The sequence below is a fragment of the Oreochromis aureus genome, linkage group 5 (assembly GCF_013358895.1).
Source record: "Oreochromis aureus strain Israel breed Guangdong linkage group 5, ZZ_aureus, whole genome shotgun sequence".
NCBI classification, from domain to species: domain Eukaryota; kingdom Metazoa; phylum Chordata; class Actinopteri; order Cichliformes; family Cichlidae; genus Oreochromis; species Oreochromis aureus.
In genome coordinates, this window is record NC_052946.1 from 28,958,093 (window position 1) to 28,978,098 (window position 20,006).

The 20,006-nt window shown below is 41.0% G+C and overlaps 1 protein-coding gene across 1 annotated transcript in view; it reads right to left on the reverse strand.

Moving 5' to 3' along the window:
• Positions 1–20,006, reverse strand: part of podxl2 (podocalyxin-like 2) — a 29,396-nt gene continuing 9,390 nt past the window's right edge. Inside the window, exons 2-13 of the mRNA XM_039611836.1 lie at positions 13,957–14,297; positions 13,043–13,385; positions 12,241–12,350; positions 11,890–12,082; positions 9,675–9,824; positions 9,264–9,520; positions 9,083–9,157; positions 7,444–7,600; positions 6,116–6,177; positions 4,328–4,507; positions 3,290–3,493; positions 1–3,122 (exon numbers count right to left, since the gene is read on the reverse strand). Coding sequence (XP_039467770.1) covers positions 3,063–3,122; positions 3,290–3,493; positions 4,328–4,507; positions 6,116–6,177; positions 7,444–7,600; positions 9,083–9,157; positions 9,264–9,520; positions 9,675–9,824; positions 11,890–12,082; positions 12,241–12,350; positions 13,043–13,385; positions 13,957–14,297 — 2,132 coding nt within the window. The 3' untranslated portion in view covers positions 1–3,062. The remainder of the gene's footprint in view (positions 3,123–3,289; positions 3,494–4,327; positions 4,508–6,115; positions 6,178–7,443; positions 7,601–9,082; positions 9,158–9,263; positions 9,521–9,674; positions 9,825–11,889; positions 12,083–12,240; positions 12,351–13,042; positions 13,386–13,956; positions 14,298–20,006) is intronic.

The following is a 20,006-nucleotide window of genomic DNA, read 5'->3' on the forward strand; positions in this document are numbered from 1 at the left end:
CAAACTTTATTTGTCACACTTATTACACTGACAACCAAAAACGTGAAACCATATGTTTGTGTAAATGCAAACAAACAGACATAGAAAAAAAAACTTTTTAAAATTAAAAATAAAATATTTCAAAATAATGAATGAAAAGTAAAAAAAAGGTTTACATATTGATTTAAAATCATATCAACAAACTCTTTATACAAACTAGGGCTCATTTGTTTTTTGCTACAACTGAACTTGTGCTGGCACTGTTAACTATCCACAAGCTCGCCATCAGACCCTAAAAACAAAAACGTATAAAAAGTAAAAATGTGAAAAAGCAGAATTTGTTAAACGATCACTTCAAGCAACAAAATTTGTCTGCATCAAAGTTTCTCTCATTCATCAACCGAAAGCAACGTCAGCTGTATGTTTTGTTATACTGATGCTTACTGCAGGGCTGAAAGCTACATGCTCATCTATATAACAACAAAGAGCCTGCCTGTATTTTGTGCTTTGCCTGATATTAAACAGAATGATAAAGCTCCATTTGGATTTTCTTCTGTGCAGTGCACACTTTCACTAGTCTCCACTCTAGCTATCTTGTGCTTGACAACCACATAATCCACACTGCGGGCAGCCATTTAACATATTCATGATCGTTCTCCATCTCCACATGTGTCCTCAGCGCTCCATAAATACTGCTTAGCTGACATGGTGCATATTAATCGGTGTGGGTTTGAGTGAAGCCATGTACAGTACTGATGCATCAAGAAAAGTCAGAGTAAGAGATAAAACAGGCAACATCTTGATGAAAATGCAGATGGGCAACTACAGCAATGAGTCAGTGAGCATGTGTTAGTGAGAATGACAGAAATATATCTCAGCATATTTCTCTCCGTCTGATGTGTGTCATCACAGTTTGGTAGCGAGTCAGTGTTTTATTAATCGGGCCGTGGACTTGTAACCTCTGCTAATTCTAATTTTGATCCTTTATGAATGAATTTGCACTTAAATGTTAGCCATACGTGTATTGAGGTGACTCTTTTAAAGTCAGACTATGGCCATGCTAACTCAATCTTATAAGTAACCACAGCCCTGAATAAAGTAACTGGGACAAGGTTGGAGTGATGATAACACTGCAGACCTTTACTGAGTTGGAACTCAAACTGTTACTCCTGTGTGCCCTGTGTATAATGACTGTATACTGTAGTCGTTGTGACTTAGACATAACTCTGACTTTAATGTTTAACACCATAATACTGAACACCTGGGGCTCGACTTGGGTCTCGTGACTCGACTTTAACACTGTAACTATCTATATATTTCATGCTTTTGACGTCTAAATGTTGCCCATGTGTCATAGCCTCAAGATTTAGCCAGGAGCATACAGCAGCCATTAGAGCACTATTGGGGGAGAAAAACAGCATATAAGGCTAGCAGCACACAAGTACAGCGATCACATGACATGTTTGAGAGTGCAGAGTAAACATCCTCAGCAGTTGCAACCATTCCTATAAGCAAAATAGAGATATTTGAATCACTGTATGTAAGACGTTTAACATGATGCAGCATTTCAACAATGATAGTCACTACTTCCAAGAGGAATCAATAAAGTGCCAAAACCTCACTTTCAAAGTTGCTACAGGCTTTACTTTCTCATCAGTAATCCAGAGGAGTAGCTTAGAGGAGTCGCTGCTGTCACTGTAGTCACACCTTATCATCTAACTGTTGATGATTTGATTGGCTGCACTGGTATTGGGACTTTCTTTCCTGCTGTCAGTGATGTCCGAATATAGAGTTTAACCGCAAGTACTAACTGTAACCCATAGTGAGTCTAAGTCCTACATTCATTCACAATATCTCTTAGAAGATTGTAGTTTTTGTAGAATGACATAAGTGTTGAACGTCATTTTAACGCAAAGAGGTGAGTGTTTTATGGTTACACTATTAATACTACAAGGGTACTTATCATGCTCACTTCCTGCTCTACAGTTTTGTTCTGGGACTTTACTAAAATTTCATTATGAAAAATTCTGTGTGAACCTGTTTTAATTGCTTTCGTTTTTCTGATTGGTTGGTCCTCGACTGGTTTCTGCAAACAGACCTCAAAGCCCCGCCTCCTACAGGAGGTCAAGCCGTGGCTCTGGTTGTGCCAGGACATCGGTGCAGTGCTGACATCAGCAAGGCAAGAGAGTGGAAAAAATCCCTTTGTAAAACTTGTGTTTCGAGCCCGTCAAAGCCTGAGCTTCAGACTGTGAGCTCATTATTTCAAACTTCGGCTGTGTTTAATATGGACAGTCTCTACAGATATGACAAACAATAAGGGAAAAAGTATATGAGGAGTGGCATTTTTCTACTGGTGGTAATTTTGACAACTTCATACACTGTTGGTTACTTTACCCTGAACTAATATATCATATTTATAAAATCACCACATCTTATATATAAAATACTGATCTGTAACTTACCTAAATATATTCAGTTATACCACAGTTCATAGTTAACCACCTCGTCTGTAATATTTTTGATTACTTTCACAGTTAGGGAAACAGTGGGGCCACTCTGTCTAATGATTTGTGACACAAATTGGTGCCACGGCGTGTTGACATTCAAACATTAGGGTTGTAAAATGATGCTTTAAGCAATCATTTGTGCAGAGTTTGCTTTTAATTTGTCCCATGCAGCCACTGTACAAAAAGGTAGCAGCGTAAGGCACACTAAACACAGGCATTTCTATGGCGTGATGGCATTATTAACCTATCCAACAGGAGTTTAATCTTTTAATGAAATTTCAGCTTTGTCAATCACACTCTGTTGATTGTTTGTCTAATCTCAAACATGACGTCAGTGACTCCTCCTCTACTCCCTCCTAGCCTCAGTCTTAGCTCAGCTGACTGGGCAACACTTTATTCCCATCAACGTCTCCCTTTTCTCTCCCTTATTTCTCTCTTTTCTTTCTTTGTTCTCTCCATCAAAAACATTTTTTATTATTTTTCTTCTGCCACCATCTCCCCATCCTCTTTCATTATCTTCTTCCTTCCTCAGGGCTTCCTCTTATCAGCTGTATATAAAAGAATCGTCTTCATCAATCAGAGATGTGTGTCCTGCTCTTCTTCCTCCTCCTCTGTGGCTGCTTGATTGACAAATACCTAAAAAGAAAAAAAAGATTAGTCTCTTCATGCTGTTGCCAGGCAGAATGCGTTTTTGTTTAGTTTAGTTTTCTCAAAAAGGAAGGTTTAGCAGTAACTCATTTACTCATTATTTACTCCTCCATCTCTTCATTGTATTTTTATCTCTCAATTAGTCTTTCAATCACCTGCCAGCGACTGCTGTCCTCCCCACCTCTCTCTCCTCTTCCTCCTCCTCCTCCTCCTCCTCCTCCTCCTCCTCCTCCTCCTCCTGCGAGCCCATTGGTACTTGGCTTCTTTTCCTGCATCTCAGGCTGGCCATCATTAGTCACATCCAGTGTTGGGTTATCATGGCAACCGTTCACTACAAAGTGAAGCTCCTCAGCACGAAACTGTGTGGAAAAGAAGGGGCAAAAGATTTATAAAGAGTGATCTGAGTCCATTTATCCAGTTCGGCATCTCAGAGACATGAATACCTTCATCTCTCATGAACTCAGCAGCAAAAATTAAATTAATGAAAGAAAACCAATGAAAAGTCTAGCAAAGTAAGAACACCTCAAAGAAACGCTGATACACCTCAGCCCTTAACACAGGCTAGAGGGATTTAACAAAACCTAAACTAAGATGAATATCATCCCTAACCATGATCATGTTCCCAACATCATATGTTTGATCTAACTCTTTCATTCTGGTCACAATTTATGATAGCTAACCAGATTAATACATTTAAATTAGTACATAGTTATTTTACTGTTAAAACCTATAAAATTATGATTATGTTTTCATATTATTAGTAATATTATATTTGGATTTGGACAACCTGCAAGCTACATAAAAACCCATCACCAGTGGATCAGATTATTAACTGAAATCAGCTTTCTGGAAGCACATTTTAATTAATGTCCTTTAAAATGTATTTATTTTATTTTAATTTGGTCTGACCTGTATTTAAAGAAGTGCTGTGCTATTCGTCTTTAGAGACTGCGTACCAGCGCCCTGCTGAAGGCGCTTCTCTCTCTATATAAGAATAAAGGAAGGTGTTGATTACCGCTGACCGTGTCTGCAGACTTTGTTAATTAAACTACCAAGACACCATATTACATTAGGTTAATTTACTTAAGTATAGAGGATATAATATATATACTGTAAACACTGACAAACATCTGTGGTCTTAAACACTTGGCAGCACAGCTGCAATCAGCACGGGCCACTGTGTTTGTGCTTACCGCAGTTTTAGTTGCAGGGAGCCGTCTCTGCCAGCAGATGTATATGAATCCAGATGTGATGATTACCATGCAGATGGAGCCGATGATAACCAGAACCACAAACAGCTTGCCGTAGTCGCTGCGTGTGTGACTGGGCCGAGACGGGCAGTTGCTGGCAGCACTGTAGTTCTGGACGCCCACCTGAAAAGGTACGCATGCACAACAATTAACCATTAGTTTAAACTCATGTCAAACCCGTTTCACACTGTGACAGCTCATCTTGCTCTTAAGTGGATGAGTGAAAGTCCCCTTTTTTGTCAGTAAACAGCAGTGTAACTGCACATTTACTCCCTGAGATATCTTAACTCCTTAATGCCTAGTGTGTCATATTTGACACATACAATTTTCTGTGAGTTTTTGAGACTTCTACATGATTAGTGTGATTTTTTCCCCCTGACAAACCTAAATAAATTGCACAATACATTTTTAAGCAATTTAAACAAAATTCCAGATGTAGCAAATATATATGGAGCGGAATTATTTGAGATTTCAGGCTTTAGAGGGTTAATATAGGAAAAAGAAGTGTCACGGTTCTGGGTCCGTCGGACCCAGTATTTTGAGTTTATTATGTTTTGGTTTACTTTTGCATCATGGATTATTCTTTGTTTCTCTGGTACTTTGTGTTTCAGTTATCTTGGTGTTTTGGATTGTTTTCTCATTCTCTTGTGGTGGTGGTGATGATGGTTATTATTAGAGTTCATGTTTCTGTTTATTCCGTGCTTTAGGATTTGTGGTTTCATGTATTGTTTGAGTTCCATGTGGTATTTTCTGTCTCTCAGTGTTAAGTCTGCGTGCTTGTTCAGTAATTCATGTTTCCCGTTTTATTGTGAAAGTCTTTGTCTTATGTTAGTGTGTGCAGCTTGGTTCCCCCGTCTCGTTAGCTCTGATCTCTCCCAGCTGTGTCTCCCTTCCGTTGCCCATTCCCTCATTACTACCCTGTGTATTTAAGCCCTGTGTTTTCCTCAACCCGGTGTCGCGTCGTACCATCAGACTATGCCTGTGTGTTTCCATGTTAGTGTTCAGTACTCGCTACCATTGCTCAGTTTATGTTTTGTTTTCGTGCCAGCAATAAAGCTGAGGTTTAAGTTACAATTCAGTGTCTGAGTCCTGCGATTGGATCCACCTCTCCATCCGCCTGCACACAGAGCCCTGACAAGAAGTGCATGTCTCAGTTTTTCCACTTGAAAAAGAAATGCTATAGTATTGAATAAAAGAAATCTGTCACCATGAATGTTTGGGCTTATATTGTAAGAAATACCAGGCTGCTGTCATTCCCAACACATAACATACCGACGATTTGTCACGCCCTGAGGCGGCCCTATGACACACGCCGGATTGTGGATGGAATCCAATAGAATGACGCTCCTGGTGGTAACACACGTTTCAGCCGTGTATACATTCAGAGAAAATGCCCTTTTTTGTGTGGAACCATTGTAAAAAACAGACATTTCTACAGTCAATAGAATAAAAAAAACAGGAAAACTTTTCTGTTATTTAATTGTTTATCTTTTACTTCGGTGTAGTATAAATGGGTATGCGAGTAAAATCTGCAAAACTTAAATATTCATAACCTTCTTCACATTTTCCAAAGCCATCCACTGGTCCCTGGTTTAACAGAAAGAGGTGCATTTTTTTCCATTACAGAACACACAGGTTCACTGTGTTCTCTTCAGTATCTTAGCAGAAATATTTGAATCTGATTTGCTGGACACTGCTGCAACAAAATTAAAAAGTTTCTAGATGTTGTACCTCAGTCAGACATGTCTTGATCTCTGCCAGCATGCCCAGCATGTCTTTGGTCGGGATCACTCCTGCATGAAAAAACATATCTTGTCAGACACAGTCCTTCGAGCCAACACAGTGCCTGTGTGTGTTTGAATATGTGTGTTACTGAGAAGCTCTTAAACTTTTCTTTGGGTCAAAACTGAATCAAATGCCTCAATTTAAGGATTCTCTTTATATCATGTTTCTTTGTCTGATACTGAAGCCTGACATTTGCAACTGCTGGATATTTGTGAAGGCTTTTTGATATCACACACCCTGAAGGAGGCTGAAAATAACTTAATGTGACAGCAGACCATCTATTTTTAACCAAAGAACAAAGAAACTGCTTGAGACCCCTGATCAGAACCGAATATTTCAGGGTGCACCTTTGGTTCAGAGTTAAATTATTAAGATTGGGATAACTTCTGTTGATAGATTTTTATTTGTGCTGATTGTTTTTACTGTTTCATGTCTGTCTGCACATTGTCGTCACACAGTTGCCAGCAGCCACTGCAGTCTGGCTACGTGGATGAATATTAATATGCTTGTGCACTCAAATCAGTAACAGGGACTTTTTAGTGGTGCTCTGTTGGGTTTAATATCTCCGACTCACTGCTGTTTTGCTTGAGCATATAAAAAATGACAAGTATGCTCCTGTTCAGATTTGTAATTATGACCCTTGTTGTGAGTTGTAGCCAGAGATCCAACTCTATTCATCACAGATAATCCCCAACCTGAAGTTCAGGTCAGTTTGACAGAGGTTTTGATGTAGTCATTAGCATGAAGTTGAGGCTCATGGTCAAATCGTCAAAAAAAGGATTTACTTGGCCTGATCCAGCAGTGCTGGAAGAAGTGCACAAAGACACAGCCTAAAGGACAACAGGCCAAATAGAAGTCAGGGATGTTTTTGATTTTTGACTCCAGAATTTTGCACCTCATTCAGTATAAAGCAGTTAAAGCTAACATAATATCTGTCACACAGGACATTTTACAGCACAGTGAGTACTTTTATTTTATAATTACATTAGATTTTGTACTTTTTGTAATTTTTCTTTGTAATTTTAATGTTGTATTTTGTTGACTAGGAAATAAGTCTTTCTTCCCCCTATTGGCTATAAATAGGGATGCTGATGCTGTGCGCTATGTGTTCCAGTTTAACAGTTTAAAACATTTCTGTTTGTACTTATTGTGTTTTACTATTTTCTCTGCATTTTAAAGTACATGTGTACGTGCGTGTGTGTGTGTGTGTGTGTGTGTGTGTGTGTGTGTGTGTGTGTGTGTGTGTGTGTGTGTGTGTGTGTGTGTGTGTGTACCATGCGCAGATGCCACGTTCATCAGCAGCTGGTGTTGCTGGTGTGTAGGCTTGCTGAGGTAGATTACCCATGTTCCCTCAGGGCTGCTCATTCTCCGAGCAAACACTCGCTCTATAGTCGTCAACAACCGCACACCCTGGTCTAAACGGAAATCCTCCTGTTACACACACACACACACACACACACACACACGCACACACACGCACACAGACACACACGTGCACACACGCAGACAGACACACACGTGCACACACACAAAGGTGAGGAAACAGGATAAAAGGAGTTAAACTACAGTAGCTCAGCTTTGACTCCATCCCTGTTTCTGTATCAACCACTGCTGCAGTGGCGGTGAGGGTTTGTGTTGGTGCCATGGACACAGATGCTCGTTCACCGACACACACAAATACAAGCAGCCCCCAGCAGTCTGGGTTTTAGAGCTCTACAGCACTCATTCACCTGATGTTTGCTACTGCAGTGGGAGAGAAAAGTCTGGCTCCTTCTTCAAAGAAGGAGAAATCACAGCTGCGTGTGCTGGTTCTAGGGTGAATAATTGGCTTCAAAACTGTGTTCTCATATCTGACCTGTTTGGACTGGTTCAGACCAAACGCACCACCTGAGAAGGAGTGTCTGTCGGTCTGCTTGCAAACAGATTTTAGTGGTTTATTGTCGTGTAAAAGCAAAACTGTGTGCCCAAACCACAGCTGGTCACAGCTATCTCCAAAATCAACTGCACTGAATTTTCTTAAACAAATTAGCTAAAACGGAATCAGACTGCTGAAAGTATTGGTATTATATGAACTTATAATAGCAAGAACTGAAAGAATTACATATTCTGATATTAAATATTACTATTAGACATATGAACTTATATGTGACTTTTTCTAACCAGACATTAGACTAATAGACAAATAGACACTAGACATTTTCTAAGTAAGCACTCAGTGCACTCAGCAGTGCAGACGGGGTTAAACGTATTCCTGAATGTTTAAAAAATGTCATGAAATAAAGTTTATACTTATCATGTGCACAGGATTCAGATCCATCTCTAACCACTACAGATGTACAGAGTCGCCATGTAATTAAGTGAATTTAGCCAACTAAAATTTAATTTCAGCTTCATACAATTGCATAACTGCACATCAGTTCCAAACACTGTTGGGATGTTTCTGTGTCTATAGTTTTTCAGAAACTGTAACAGATTGATAAACATCACTGACGTGGCAGTTAACCACTAAAAATGACCCCTGACTGAACAAAGGGGCATTAGAGGAACCGCTTCAGGTGCAGTTCCTCTAATGGCCACATGAGGCTGGCTCCAAAAAGAGAACTGAGTCACAAAACTTCATCTGACAATCATTTTTGTGGTGTTGGTGTTTTGTAAAGCATTTTAAATGGAATTTTGTAATAAAGAGTAAAGTCTTCTGTGAGATCCAGACGGCCCAAAGAGTCTGTGCTCCACATTTTGCAATCGAAATTCTAGGGTTTTATTAGCCTAATCCTCTTTCATCCAAATTTGGTTACTTCTGATTCCAAAAGGCGATCGTGGCATCTTCCAAACTTCTTTCACTGAAACCATAACCATAAACCTCATATCAAATGATGTCCTACTAATGCATAAGTCAGGTAGAGGTGTACTCACGCAGTTGATGTTTTGTGTCATGTTGAGGACGACATAGCCTCGTCCAGTCAGCTCACTCCAGTCGACGCAAACTACCTGAAAGATTTGGATTTAAAGTGAAATAGCGTTATAAATCCCAGAATTTTATGATCTGAGTAAATAACTCATATTTGTCGTTTGTTCCCACCGTCTGCAAGTTTACCTGGTGTGTCACCTCTACTCCATTGAGATCACTGTCTGGTAGTAGGACCTCTGCGACCCCACCACCCCTGACCTCTGACCTGTGAGACTTCAGAGGCGTGGTCTTTTCCAGCCAATTCCAGGATGGGTCGGTGAACCCAATAGTGGGGGAAGGATCAGTAGTGAGTGGGATGATGTGTCTGATTCTTGTTTGTTCACGCTCCATCTTTTTCCATCTTTCCTCCTTCACCTCGTCACTTCTGTCTTTTGGTCTAAATCCTTGAGTACAGAGGAGGCAGTTTGTCTGCCTTAGTCAGGCTTGCTATGATCATAACACTGAAGAACTGACAGACCTGCTGTGCTATCACTGAACAAATGCTTCTAAAGGGAGGGGCTTAGAGAAGCTTTACACTGATTATTACTGGACACTCACCTTTCTCCACACTCGGCTGCAGAGGCTCTCTGCTGGGAGCCAAGCCAACTTCAGGTACAGTGGGATTGTGGGTAAATACACCTATGTGTACGAGGCCTATTTCCTCCTCTTCCTCTTCCTCCCTCTCAGCCTCTTCATCCTCTGTCTCACCTGCAGAAACAAACCAATGCAGCAGAGATAAAAACACAGAAGCTTCTCTGTGGTTTACACTCAAGCATTTCAACACATTTTTAATCATCTAAATGTGCAATTTGGATTTATGTTGCTGGTAAATTCACCAAATCTTCTAGAACAAGCTGCACCTTTTAGTCATTACAGTTAACAATAAATAAAAATGAGAGACATCCTAAACTAAATGACACCAGAGCAAACTTGCTGAGTGCTGGATACAAGGAATAGTTTGATTTTGTGAAATACGTGTATCTACTTTGCCTTCAGAGAATTTATATCATTTTAATGCCAGTCAGCAGATGGTTACCTCACTTCAACATAAGGCTAAACATCTGTCCTGGCTCCATCTTAATGCAACAACATCTGTCGAACAGAATACTTCTCATTTAATCCACACAAACACCTGACCTGAGAAGATTACAGTTTGTATGCATTTTATATTTTTATACAACAGGGATGATGCATATTAATGTTGATGCGTTTAAACAAAATGTAACCGATGCAGTGTCTATGCTACTTCTAGCCACAGTTAACTTGCTGACTTTGTCCCTGGTTAGGCTTTTAAGACACAATGTTTCAATACAAACATAAGATTAGACAGAAAACATTATCAATAACAATATGAAGAAGAAGAAGAGCAGCAGCAACTACGACAAGTGAAAAGAAATACTTAAGCACAACCATTAAAAATGGCAGAAGAGATTTGTTTTTGTTTAAGCCATAATTTTACCTTAGCGTTAAATCTTTTTTGTTTTTATTTCTTGTGGCAGTTTTCTAACTATTGGTAGTTTACAATCTCCGCTAACAGCTCCCCTTGTGCTTACACCTTTTCTGCTGAATGACTGATTGAATGCTGCACGAGGTCATTCAAACATTGAAATGCCAACTTTAAAAAGGAAAAATGAATTAAAAATGAATTAAATTGGCAAAAAAATCATGTTTTGGATGGTTGGATCTTAAAAAGGTTCCAAGTTGACCTTCAACATGCAACACGAAGAAATGGGAGTGAGACAAAACATTTTTTTGAGCACGCAATGTATTGAAAACAATGCTTAAACTTTGATTTCTGTTTTGGGGGGGGTTGCGGGGGGGTTTTGGCGGTGTGGTCCTAAATCAGCTGTAAAACAACCTGTTTCAGTTTAAATGTTGTTTTCAATAAATTGCATGCTCAAATAATGTTTTGTCTCACTCACATTTCTTCTTGTTGCATGTTGAAGCTCTACTTGGAACCTTGTTAAGACCCAACAATGCAATGTATGATTTTTTGCCATTTTCCAAGTGGTCTTAAACTTTTGATTGGAACTGTATATCTCAGGAAAGGGTTTAAGGGTTTTTGTAATTTTTCGGGAATCCACTGAACCACTGGAAAAATTATCCACAAACAGAGAAACCCAGGATTGACTGGCCTACAAATATTACTCCAATAGTGCATCAACGACTTATCCAGGAGGTCACAAAAGAACCCAAAGCAACATCTAAAGAACCGCAGGCCTCACCTGCCTCAAAGTTCATGATTCAACAATAAGAAGGAGACTGGGCAAAATGGCATCCATGGGACAGTTCCAAGGTAAAAAAAAACAAAACAAAACACTGCTGACCACATCACATTTACCCCAAAACACCCAAGAGAAAATATTCTGTGGACTGACAAGAAAAAAGCTGACATTATTGGAAGGTTTGAGTCCCGTTACATGTGGTTTAAAACTAACACAGAACATCATGTCAGCAGCAAACATGGTTTTGGTAACATGATGGTCTCTGGGTTGCTTTGCTGCTTCAGGACCATGAACAGATACAGATAATGTTATTCCTCAATAAACATACACACACAGAGACAAAAGAATAAAAAACAGTCACTATCCAGAAATTTCAGGTGATAACTGGATTTCCCGAAATGTCCGATGTAGCACAAACATCTTATCGCACATAAACAGCAAATACAAAGCACAATGGTACATAAATACAAGAACATTACAGAAACAAACGTTGATATCTCACAGGGGAACAGGGAACAACATAAAACAAGGAAACTGCTTTAGTGTACCTTTTGTAAAACTTCCCAGCAGCCCAAAGTCTGTGCCAGTGTCGGTCTCTGGGGAGGCTGTTCCTACAGCATCTCTAGCGGCACTTGATGTGCTAGTAGTGGTAGTGATGGAGGAGCGAAGGCCTCCATATCCGCTAGAAAGGACATCTTCTTCCCGCTCTGCTTCCCACAGCTCTTTATCTAAAGGACCCACCTGTATAGCAAATATCACATTAGTCCTTGTTTTGTTGCTTGTCCTGGATCTGTAAGTTAAGTTAAATGATTAAGTTTATGGTGACCACCCAGCTTAATAACCAGTCTGAGTTACATTCACACAGAAACGGTTAAATGGGTTCATTTCTCTATCCTCACCTCCAGAACGGAGGATGCACGATGCTCCTCTGGCCCAGAATCAGCTCCCTCGGCTGGGATGGAGATGCTGGACTGCTCAGAGGAGGAGGGGTTGAAAGACGGACTGTAGCCTGTGTGACACATTGAGACATGTCACAAACATATGTTGTTTCTTTGAGTCCGCTGCCTGGAGTGCTGAGGATTTGACAGCTTATCAAAGACTCACAGGAGATACAGAACCAGTTAAAGGAACAAAATTAATTACGCCGGTTGATAAATGTTTATATATATATATATATATATATAAGAACTGTGCAAATTTGACTTTGAATATGAGGAAGAAATTATTAGTCCTCAAATCCTTTGTGAAATACCTGAAGTTAACCTGAAAAAAAATCTCTTTCAGACCCAGAAAATATGCCCATCATTTACATACAGTCTATGCTTTTATCTCTTCTTCTCCAGCACTTGGTTGTATCTTCAGGTGCTTTCCCACATTTCTATATACCCAGACTGAAAGTTTACCCTTGGCAAAATCAATATTTAAGAACCAATATCATAACTCACTTCCCACAACAGCTTGAGATGCAGACGTAATGTTTGCCCACCAAAGTGGAGCGGCACAGTCTGCAAAAATGTTGATTTAAAATTGTTTTTTCCCAGGCAAACATTTGGTCCCAGACATCTGTGGAATAACAAAGAAGTCTCTGAAGATGCAACTTCCTGCTGAATGACAGCGGGCTTTGGTAGAGAACTAAATCCCAAACACAAAGAAGCTGCATGAGGATGTGTTTTTTTAATAAGGGAAACGATTTTTACTAACCAATCAGAGCATCGAGATCTGGTGTTGTGTGGTTGACCTCAAAGGCATCCAAAACATGTTGATCGTCTCTTGCTCCTCCCTTCTCGTCTTCCTTTTTCCCCTTTTTCTCATTTTCCTCCCCTGCCTCTTTCTCCCACTCATCTTCTCCTCCTCTTCTCTCTCGGTCCTCTGGGCCCTCTTCTCCTCTGTCTCTGTCCTCCATATCTGTTCCATAGAACCCAGAAGCTTCCTGGGAAGAATCGCCAGCTCCTGGCCCGCTGACAAGCTCCGCCTCTGGGTCAGTGAAGTCTGGATTTACCGTGTAGCTTTCTGCATCTTGTGGAACTGCCAGATGAACCATACGCTGAAAGCGGACAAATATTTGGTCAGATATACAGACACACTGAGACAAACTAATAAATGATCAGCTGCAGAATAACCACAAGAGCAGATGAAAGTAGACAAGCGCTAGACATAAATATTTCTTAAATGAAAGCAAGGATACAATATTGTTTCAGAGCTTTTCCAAACTATTTATCCTTTCAGCCTCTCTTCCTTGATTCCAAAAAATTCAGGTTTAATAATGATGATTAACTGGCATTAAAAAAATAAATAAATAAAAAAGCTGGGCTCAGAATGATCAAAGGAATGACTCATCATTATTTCATGTTGTTATTTACACGATTTCTGCTCCTACAGAGTGTAATTCAAAAGGGCAGCAGCGGTGCATCCATGTTTTTCACGTTGTAATTATTTGTGCAAGACTTAAAAAACATACTGCAAGAAATAAAAAGATGAGATTTTTTTCACATAAGCAAAGACAAAATGGCCAAACTAAATTGCATGGTTCTTTTCCAGTTCAGCTCTCCATAATTCATCTAAAGTATTTCAGTTAATCTGTTACAAAACACAAATTCTGAGCAGTGTGCCCTCACCTCCATCTCGTCTTCCACATCCAGGTTGTCATCCACAGCTGCATGAGCTCTTGCCACCTGACTCGCAGAAGGTGGTGCGCTCAACTGAGATGAGTTAGCTGACTCCATTTTGGCCTGTGAGCGAGACGTTTCATGTATCTCCGGCCAACCCATGTCATGAACCAAATGAGGCTGGGCTCGCACTAACTCCTGGACCAAATGGCGTTTGGTTCTCACTAACTCCAGGATGAAACTTGACTTGGCTGGACTTTCATCCCTGAAGAGATGAGCCGCCGGAGCGTTGAGGGGAATTACACGGTGGGAAGAACCCAGCCTGAAGGCATCACAGCTGGCCAGAAGGGCTACAGGGAAGAAAGTAAAAAAACACTGGAGATGATACTAGAATGTATCACTGCAGTTAATCACACTGGAGTGGTAGCTTAGTGTGAAACTAATTGCCACTGATTAATAGCATACTGAGAAAATGTGTAAAGAAAACAGAATTTAAGGAAACAAATCAAACATAATCTCAACAAAGGCTGGAAAAATGGAAATATGTGAATTAAAGCTTTCCTGACAGACACACACACAAAGTGTGATTTTCACATGTTTGAAGTTCACATTTCTGGCTCAAATGGAATAAAATTGTTATGAAGGTTTTGCTGTAATTACAGCTTGTCAGCTGTCTATCCTCTGCTCCGAACATCTGGACACCATCTGCTCTTATACGGTGAATGAAAAAAAAACTTACAGTGGCTCACAATGAAAAAATAAAGTAAAAACTATTAAAAACCAATTAGAATTAAATGAACTGACAGATGAAATCCATTTAACTAATTCCCGATGCAGAGTTACAGCACTCCTTGTTTTGTTAGAGCAGAGCAGAGACAGGAGCACTCTATAGACTGTATTGCACATTAACGAGATTTAATTTACTGTTAAATACAGAACTCTCAAAACAAAGAAGTCTTATATTCACTGGTGAGCTTGGAACATCAGTGACAGCTCTTTCATTTTGTATTTAAATTTCTCTCAGTATCTTATCGGACTCCCATGACATCTTACTGCACTAATTCCTTCATTTGCTAATTGATTCACTATTCATTTCTGTGTTCACTAATTAATGCAGAGCTTAATTAGAGTTTATCATTACCTGCATAACAGAATTCTGTACTGTCGTGAATGTCTTTGGTAAAGCAGTCAGAAAAAAGACAATTTGACAGACTGTCCTGTTTACAGTCAGCAGGACTATAGAGAGTCTTCAGAGGAGAACAAAAAGCATCAACAGTTGTGTTTTCTAACCGTAACCGAGTAGTTCTGATGCCTAAACTGTGCAAAGTAGCTTTCAGTGATGGAAAAAACAAAAAACAAACAAACAACTGAAATGGAAAAGAATGTGTACATGAACACAGATCAGCACATGAGACCAATCAGATGAACATTGATGTCCAGCAACAAGAGCCAATGTTGTAACTATTCTACATTACTGAACCAGTTAATAAGAACACATTTTAGCTGTTTAGTTTGTGTGTCTTTTTAGTACAATACTGTCTTGGTTTCTTGTTTTTTAGTGCACAGTTAGTCATCTGTAATTGAGCTGGCTATTAGTAAGTAATTATAGATGAACTCAAGCTTATAGCTGTAACTGCTAATAAGGAGCTCATAAATTAATTTTAGAATAAAGGCACAGCAGTCTCCCAAACATGTTACTTACAGCTCACACACCCCTATTGTGCTAGTATCACCTGCACACCCTTTTGTTGTTTAATTGCTAACTTCTCCAGCTGTGTTTTTTTTATATAAATTGACCAATTCCTGCACCCATCACTTATGTATCCATCACTAATCCCTAATGGAGAGGGGGAGCCCTCGCTGTAACCACCCATATGTAGCCGTCTGAGACCACAGATGGCTGTCTGACCTCAAAGGCTAAGTGAACAGATTACATTATCATAGACAACATATCTCAAACATGTCTGCAGCATGCTAACCCAACCCTACAGTCCCCACCCTGTGATCCACCAGTACCCTCCTGCTGGCTCGAGCCAACTTTCAATGTGCAGACCGAAGAGAAAAAAACAACCCCAGTGATGCATTTTAGTTCAACTGACCAATTATAAATACTGTATAAAGTCAGATACATTGGATGCTCACTGCCTGAACTGTGTGTGTGTGTGTACAGTATGTAATTATCAGAATTTTTCCAGAAAATGCTGTCACGGCCAGCGGGGGCAGACCGTGTGGAGAGTGTGTGTGGTGGACCCAGGCGTGAACACAGGCGAGGAGACGGGAGTGAACTTAAACTTAAAGCGAGCCTTTATTTGGGCTGAAACAGAGGGGAGTAGACAAAGCATAACAGGGACAGAGACTGCAACTAACCAAAAACCTAAACTGGAAAAACACTAACATGACTGAAAGGAATAACTATGATCACTGTGAACAGAATGCTGTGCAGATGCATGTAAACTGTGAACCAAATGGCGTGACGAAACAGACATGAACATGACCTGCACAGAACCTCATCGTGCGGCTGCATGAAAAACAACATAAACCAAATGGCAAACATGAACTGCACAGAATTCTGAAAAACACTTAACTTGACCAGAGGGGAGGTACACAGATGACGCGACGACGAACAAAGGAAGACTGAGGACTTAAATACACACATGAGGTGATCAGGGGAAGTGGAGACACATGAGAACACAGCTGACTAGAATGAAACATAATGACAATACAGGGGAGAGTAACACTAACTACAATGAACAAAGAACACCAGACTCTTCCAAAATAAAACAGGAAACACAGAGACATAGACATGGAGATAAAACATGACATGAACTTAACATAACCATAGACATGAAACATGACAGGTAGACGCACGAACCAGAGAGACTGAGTACAGGGGGAGATGACAGAAACAACTACGAAATAAAGGACTAAACAGCAACCTAGAAATTAACTAGATCAAAAATGAATACAAAAATACATAAAACTCAAACACTGGGTCACATGACCCAGTACTGTGACAAATGCGCAATTTCTCCTAGAAAATTGTTAAAATTACAAATGTTTCGGTATAAACATGTTTACCGCACATGTTACCGCACACCCGCACAGTACAGAGATGGTCGGAGGACAGCGAGGAGGCTCTTAAGGATTGTTTTGAGTCGACTGTGTGGGAGGTGATCTGTGACGACCACGGAGAGGACATCGACAGCCTAACTACATGCATTACTGACTGTATTAATTTCTGTGTGGATAACACCGTACCTACCAGGACTGTACGGTGTTTCTCTAACAACAAACCTTGGATTACCCCAGAAATTAAAGCTGTCCTCAAGCAGAAGAGGAGGGCCTTCAAATCCAAAGACAAAGAGGAGTTGAAAAGGGTGCAGAGAGAGTTGAGGGGACTGATAAGGAATGGGAAGGACAGCTACAGGCAGAAGATGGAGAACCAGCTTCAGCAAAACAACGTTGGCGAAGTCTGGAGAGGCCTCAGAACCATCTCAGGCCACAAACATCAGAACGCTCTGCCTGGGAGGGATGTGAGGTGGGCAAATGAACTGAATCATTTCTTCAACAGATTTGATTCATCCATGAGGCAGTCTCCAACATCGGCTGCAGACTTACCCACCCCCACTGCTGCTGTTCCACCTCTGACACCTCAGACACTTCACACCTCCTCTATTCACCCTGCTCACTCCTCCCCACCCCCAACAACAGCATCCAATACACACTCAACACAAGGCTCCAGCCTGTCTCTCTCAACCACCCAGGTTAGGAGGGAACTGAGGAGGATTAAAGCCAGGAAGGCAGCGGGCCCAGATGGCATCAGCTCGAGGGTCGTCAGGTCCTGCGCAGACCAATTGTGTGGGGTGATGGAGCACCTCTTCAACCTGAGCCTGAGGCTGGGGAGAGTCCCACAGCTCTGGAAAACCTCCTGTGTTGTACCAGTGCCAAAGACTTCACACCCCAAGGACCTCAACAGCTACAGGCCGGTGGCTCTGACATCCCACCTGATGAAGACCCTGGAGCGGCTGGTCCTGGCTCAGCTTCGGCACCTGGTGAGCTCATCACTGGACCCACTTCAGTTTGCCTACCAACCTGGCATTGGAGCGGATGATGCCGTCATTCATCTCCTACATCGTTCCCTCGCTCACCTGGAAACCGCTGGGAGCACTGTGAGAATCACGTTCTTTGATTTCTCCAGTGCCTTTAACACTATTTTTCCCTCGGTCCTGAAGGACAAGCTGGAGAACTCTGGAGTGGACCATCACCTCACTACCTGGATTTTGGACTACCTCACCGACCGACCACAGTATGTGAGGACTCAGGGCTGTGTGTCGGACAGGGTCGTCTGCAGTACGGGGGCCCCACAGGGAACGGTTCTGGCTCCGTTCCTCTTCACCATCTACACTGCAGACTTCTCCCACAACTCCACCCAGTGCTTCCTGCAGAAGTTCTCTGATGACTCTGCAATAGTCGGCCTCATCACTGATGGGGACGACAAGGAGTACAGAGGACTGACTCAAGACTTTGTGGACTGGTGCCAGCTGAACTACCTCCAGATCAACGCCAGTAAAACCAAGGAGCTGGTGGTAGACTTCCGCAGGCACAAACATCCTCCACTGCAACCACTGAACATCCAAGGTATCGACATTGAGGCTGTGGACAGCTACAGGTACCTTGGTGTTCATCTGAACAACAAACTGGACTGGACTCATAACTCAGACGCCCTCTACAGGAAAGGGCAGAGCAGGCTGTACCTGCTGCGGAGACTCAGGTCGTTTGGAGTGGAGGGCCCACTCCTGAAGACCTTCTATGACTCTGTGGTGGCCTCAGCCATCTTTTATGGTGTGGTCTGCTGGGGCGGCAGCATCTCTGCTGGGGACAGGAAGAGACTGAACAGGCTGATCCGAAGGGCCAGCTCTGTTCTAGGATGCCCTCTGGACCCAGTGGAGGTGGTGAGTGACAGGAGAATGGTGGCTAAGCTGTCATCCCTGATGGACAACATCTCCCACCCCATGCAAGAGACTCTGACAGCACTGAGCAGCTCCTTCAGTGGGAGACTGCGGCACCCACAGTGTGGGACGGAGAGATTTCGCAGGTCTTTCCTCCCCACTGCTGTCAGACTCCACAACAAAGACTGATCAAACCCTCACACGTGCAATAAGACTGTTATATGTGCAATTCTTTTTCTGACAAAGTTGTACTTTTGTATCTTCTTACTCAGTTGTATATAGCATTTGTATTCTATTTTATTCTATTGTATATATTATTCTATTTTATTCTATTGTATATAGTATTTTATTTTATTTTATTGCATTCCAGTGTTTTCTAATTTCTGCCACATAACTTTGCACTTTTGCTGTAATGAAACAAATTTCCCACCTGTGGGACTAATAAAGGTCATCTTATCTTATCTTATCTTATCTTATCTCATCTTATCTTATCTTATCTTTAATTCTTTTATGTGCAGTGGATCAAAACAAAAAAACAGAAAAAAAGCCAGATTTGAAAGTGTTTCACACAAAATTCCTAAAACGGGCTGGACAAAATTATTGGCACCATTTTAAAATTGTGGGTAAATTGTTTTATGACAAGCATACGATGCTCATCTGAACTTACCTTTGGCAAGAAACATGTGCTGGCAATATAGCAATCACAGCTGAAGTCAGTTAAAATGGAGAAAATTTCACTCAACCTTTCTGTAGTGTGTCTGAGTGTGCCACACTAAGCATGGAGAACAGAAAGTTGAGCCGGAAATTGTCTGAGGACTTGAGAACAAAAATTGTGGTAACATATAAACAATCTCAAGGCTACAAATCCATCTCCAGAGATCTTCATGTTCCTTTGTACACTGTGTGCAGGGCTATTTGTGCATAAAAAGATGGTCGCTTTCTTGCCTACAAAGATGTTGTTTCTTTGGTCTACTCAAATATATTTTGAGTAAACAGCCAGAAATGAAAGGAAAGTGCATAGACTTAAGCCACAGACTTACCACTTAAACTATAAGCAGACAAATTTGTACTTCAGTGCATAGTCATACCCCAAAAGCCCATTTCAAGCTG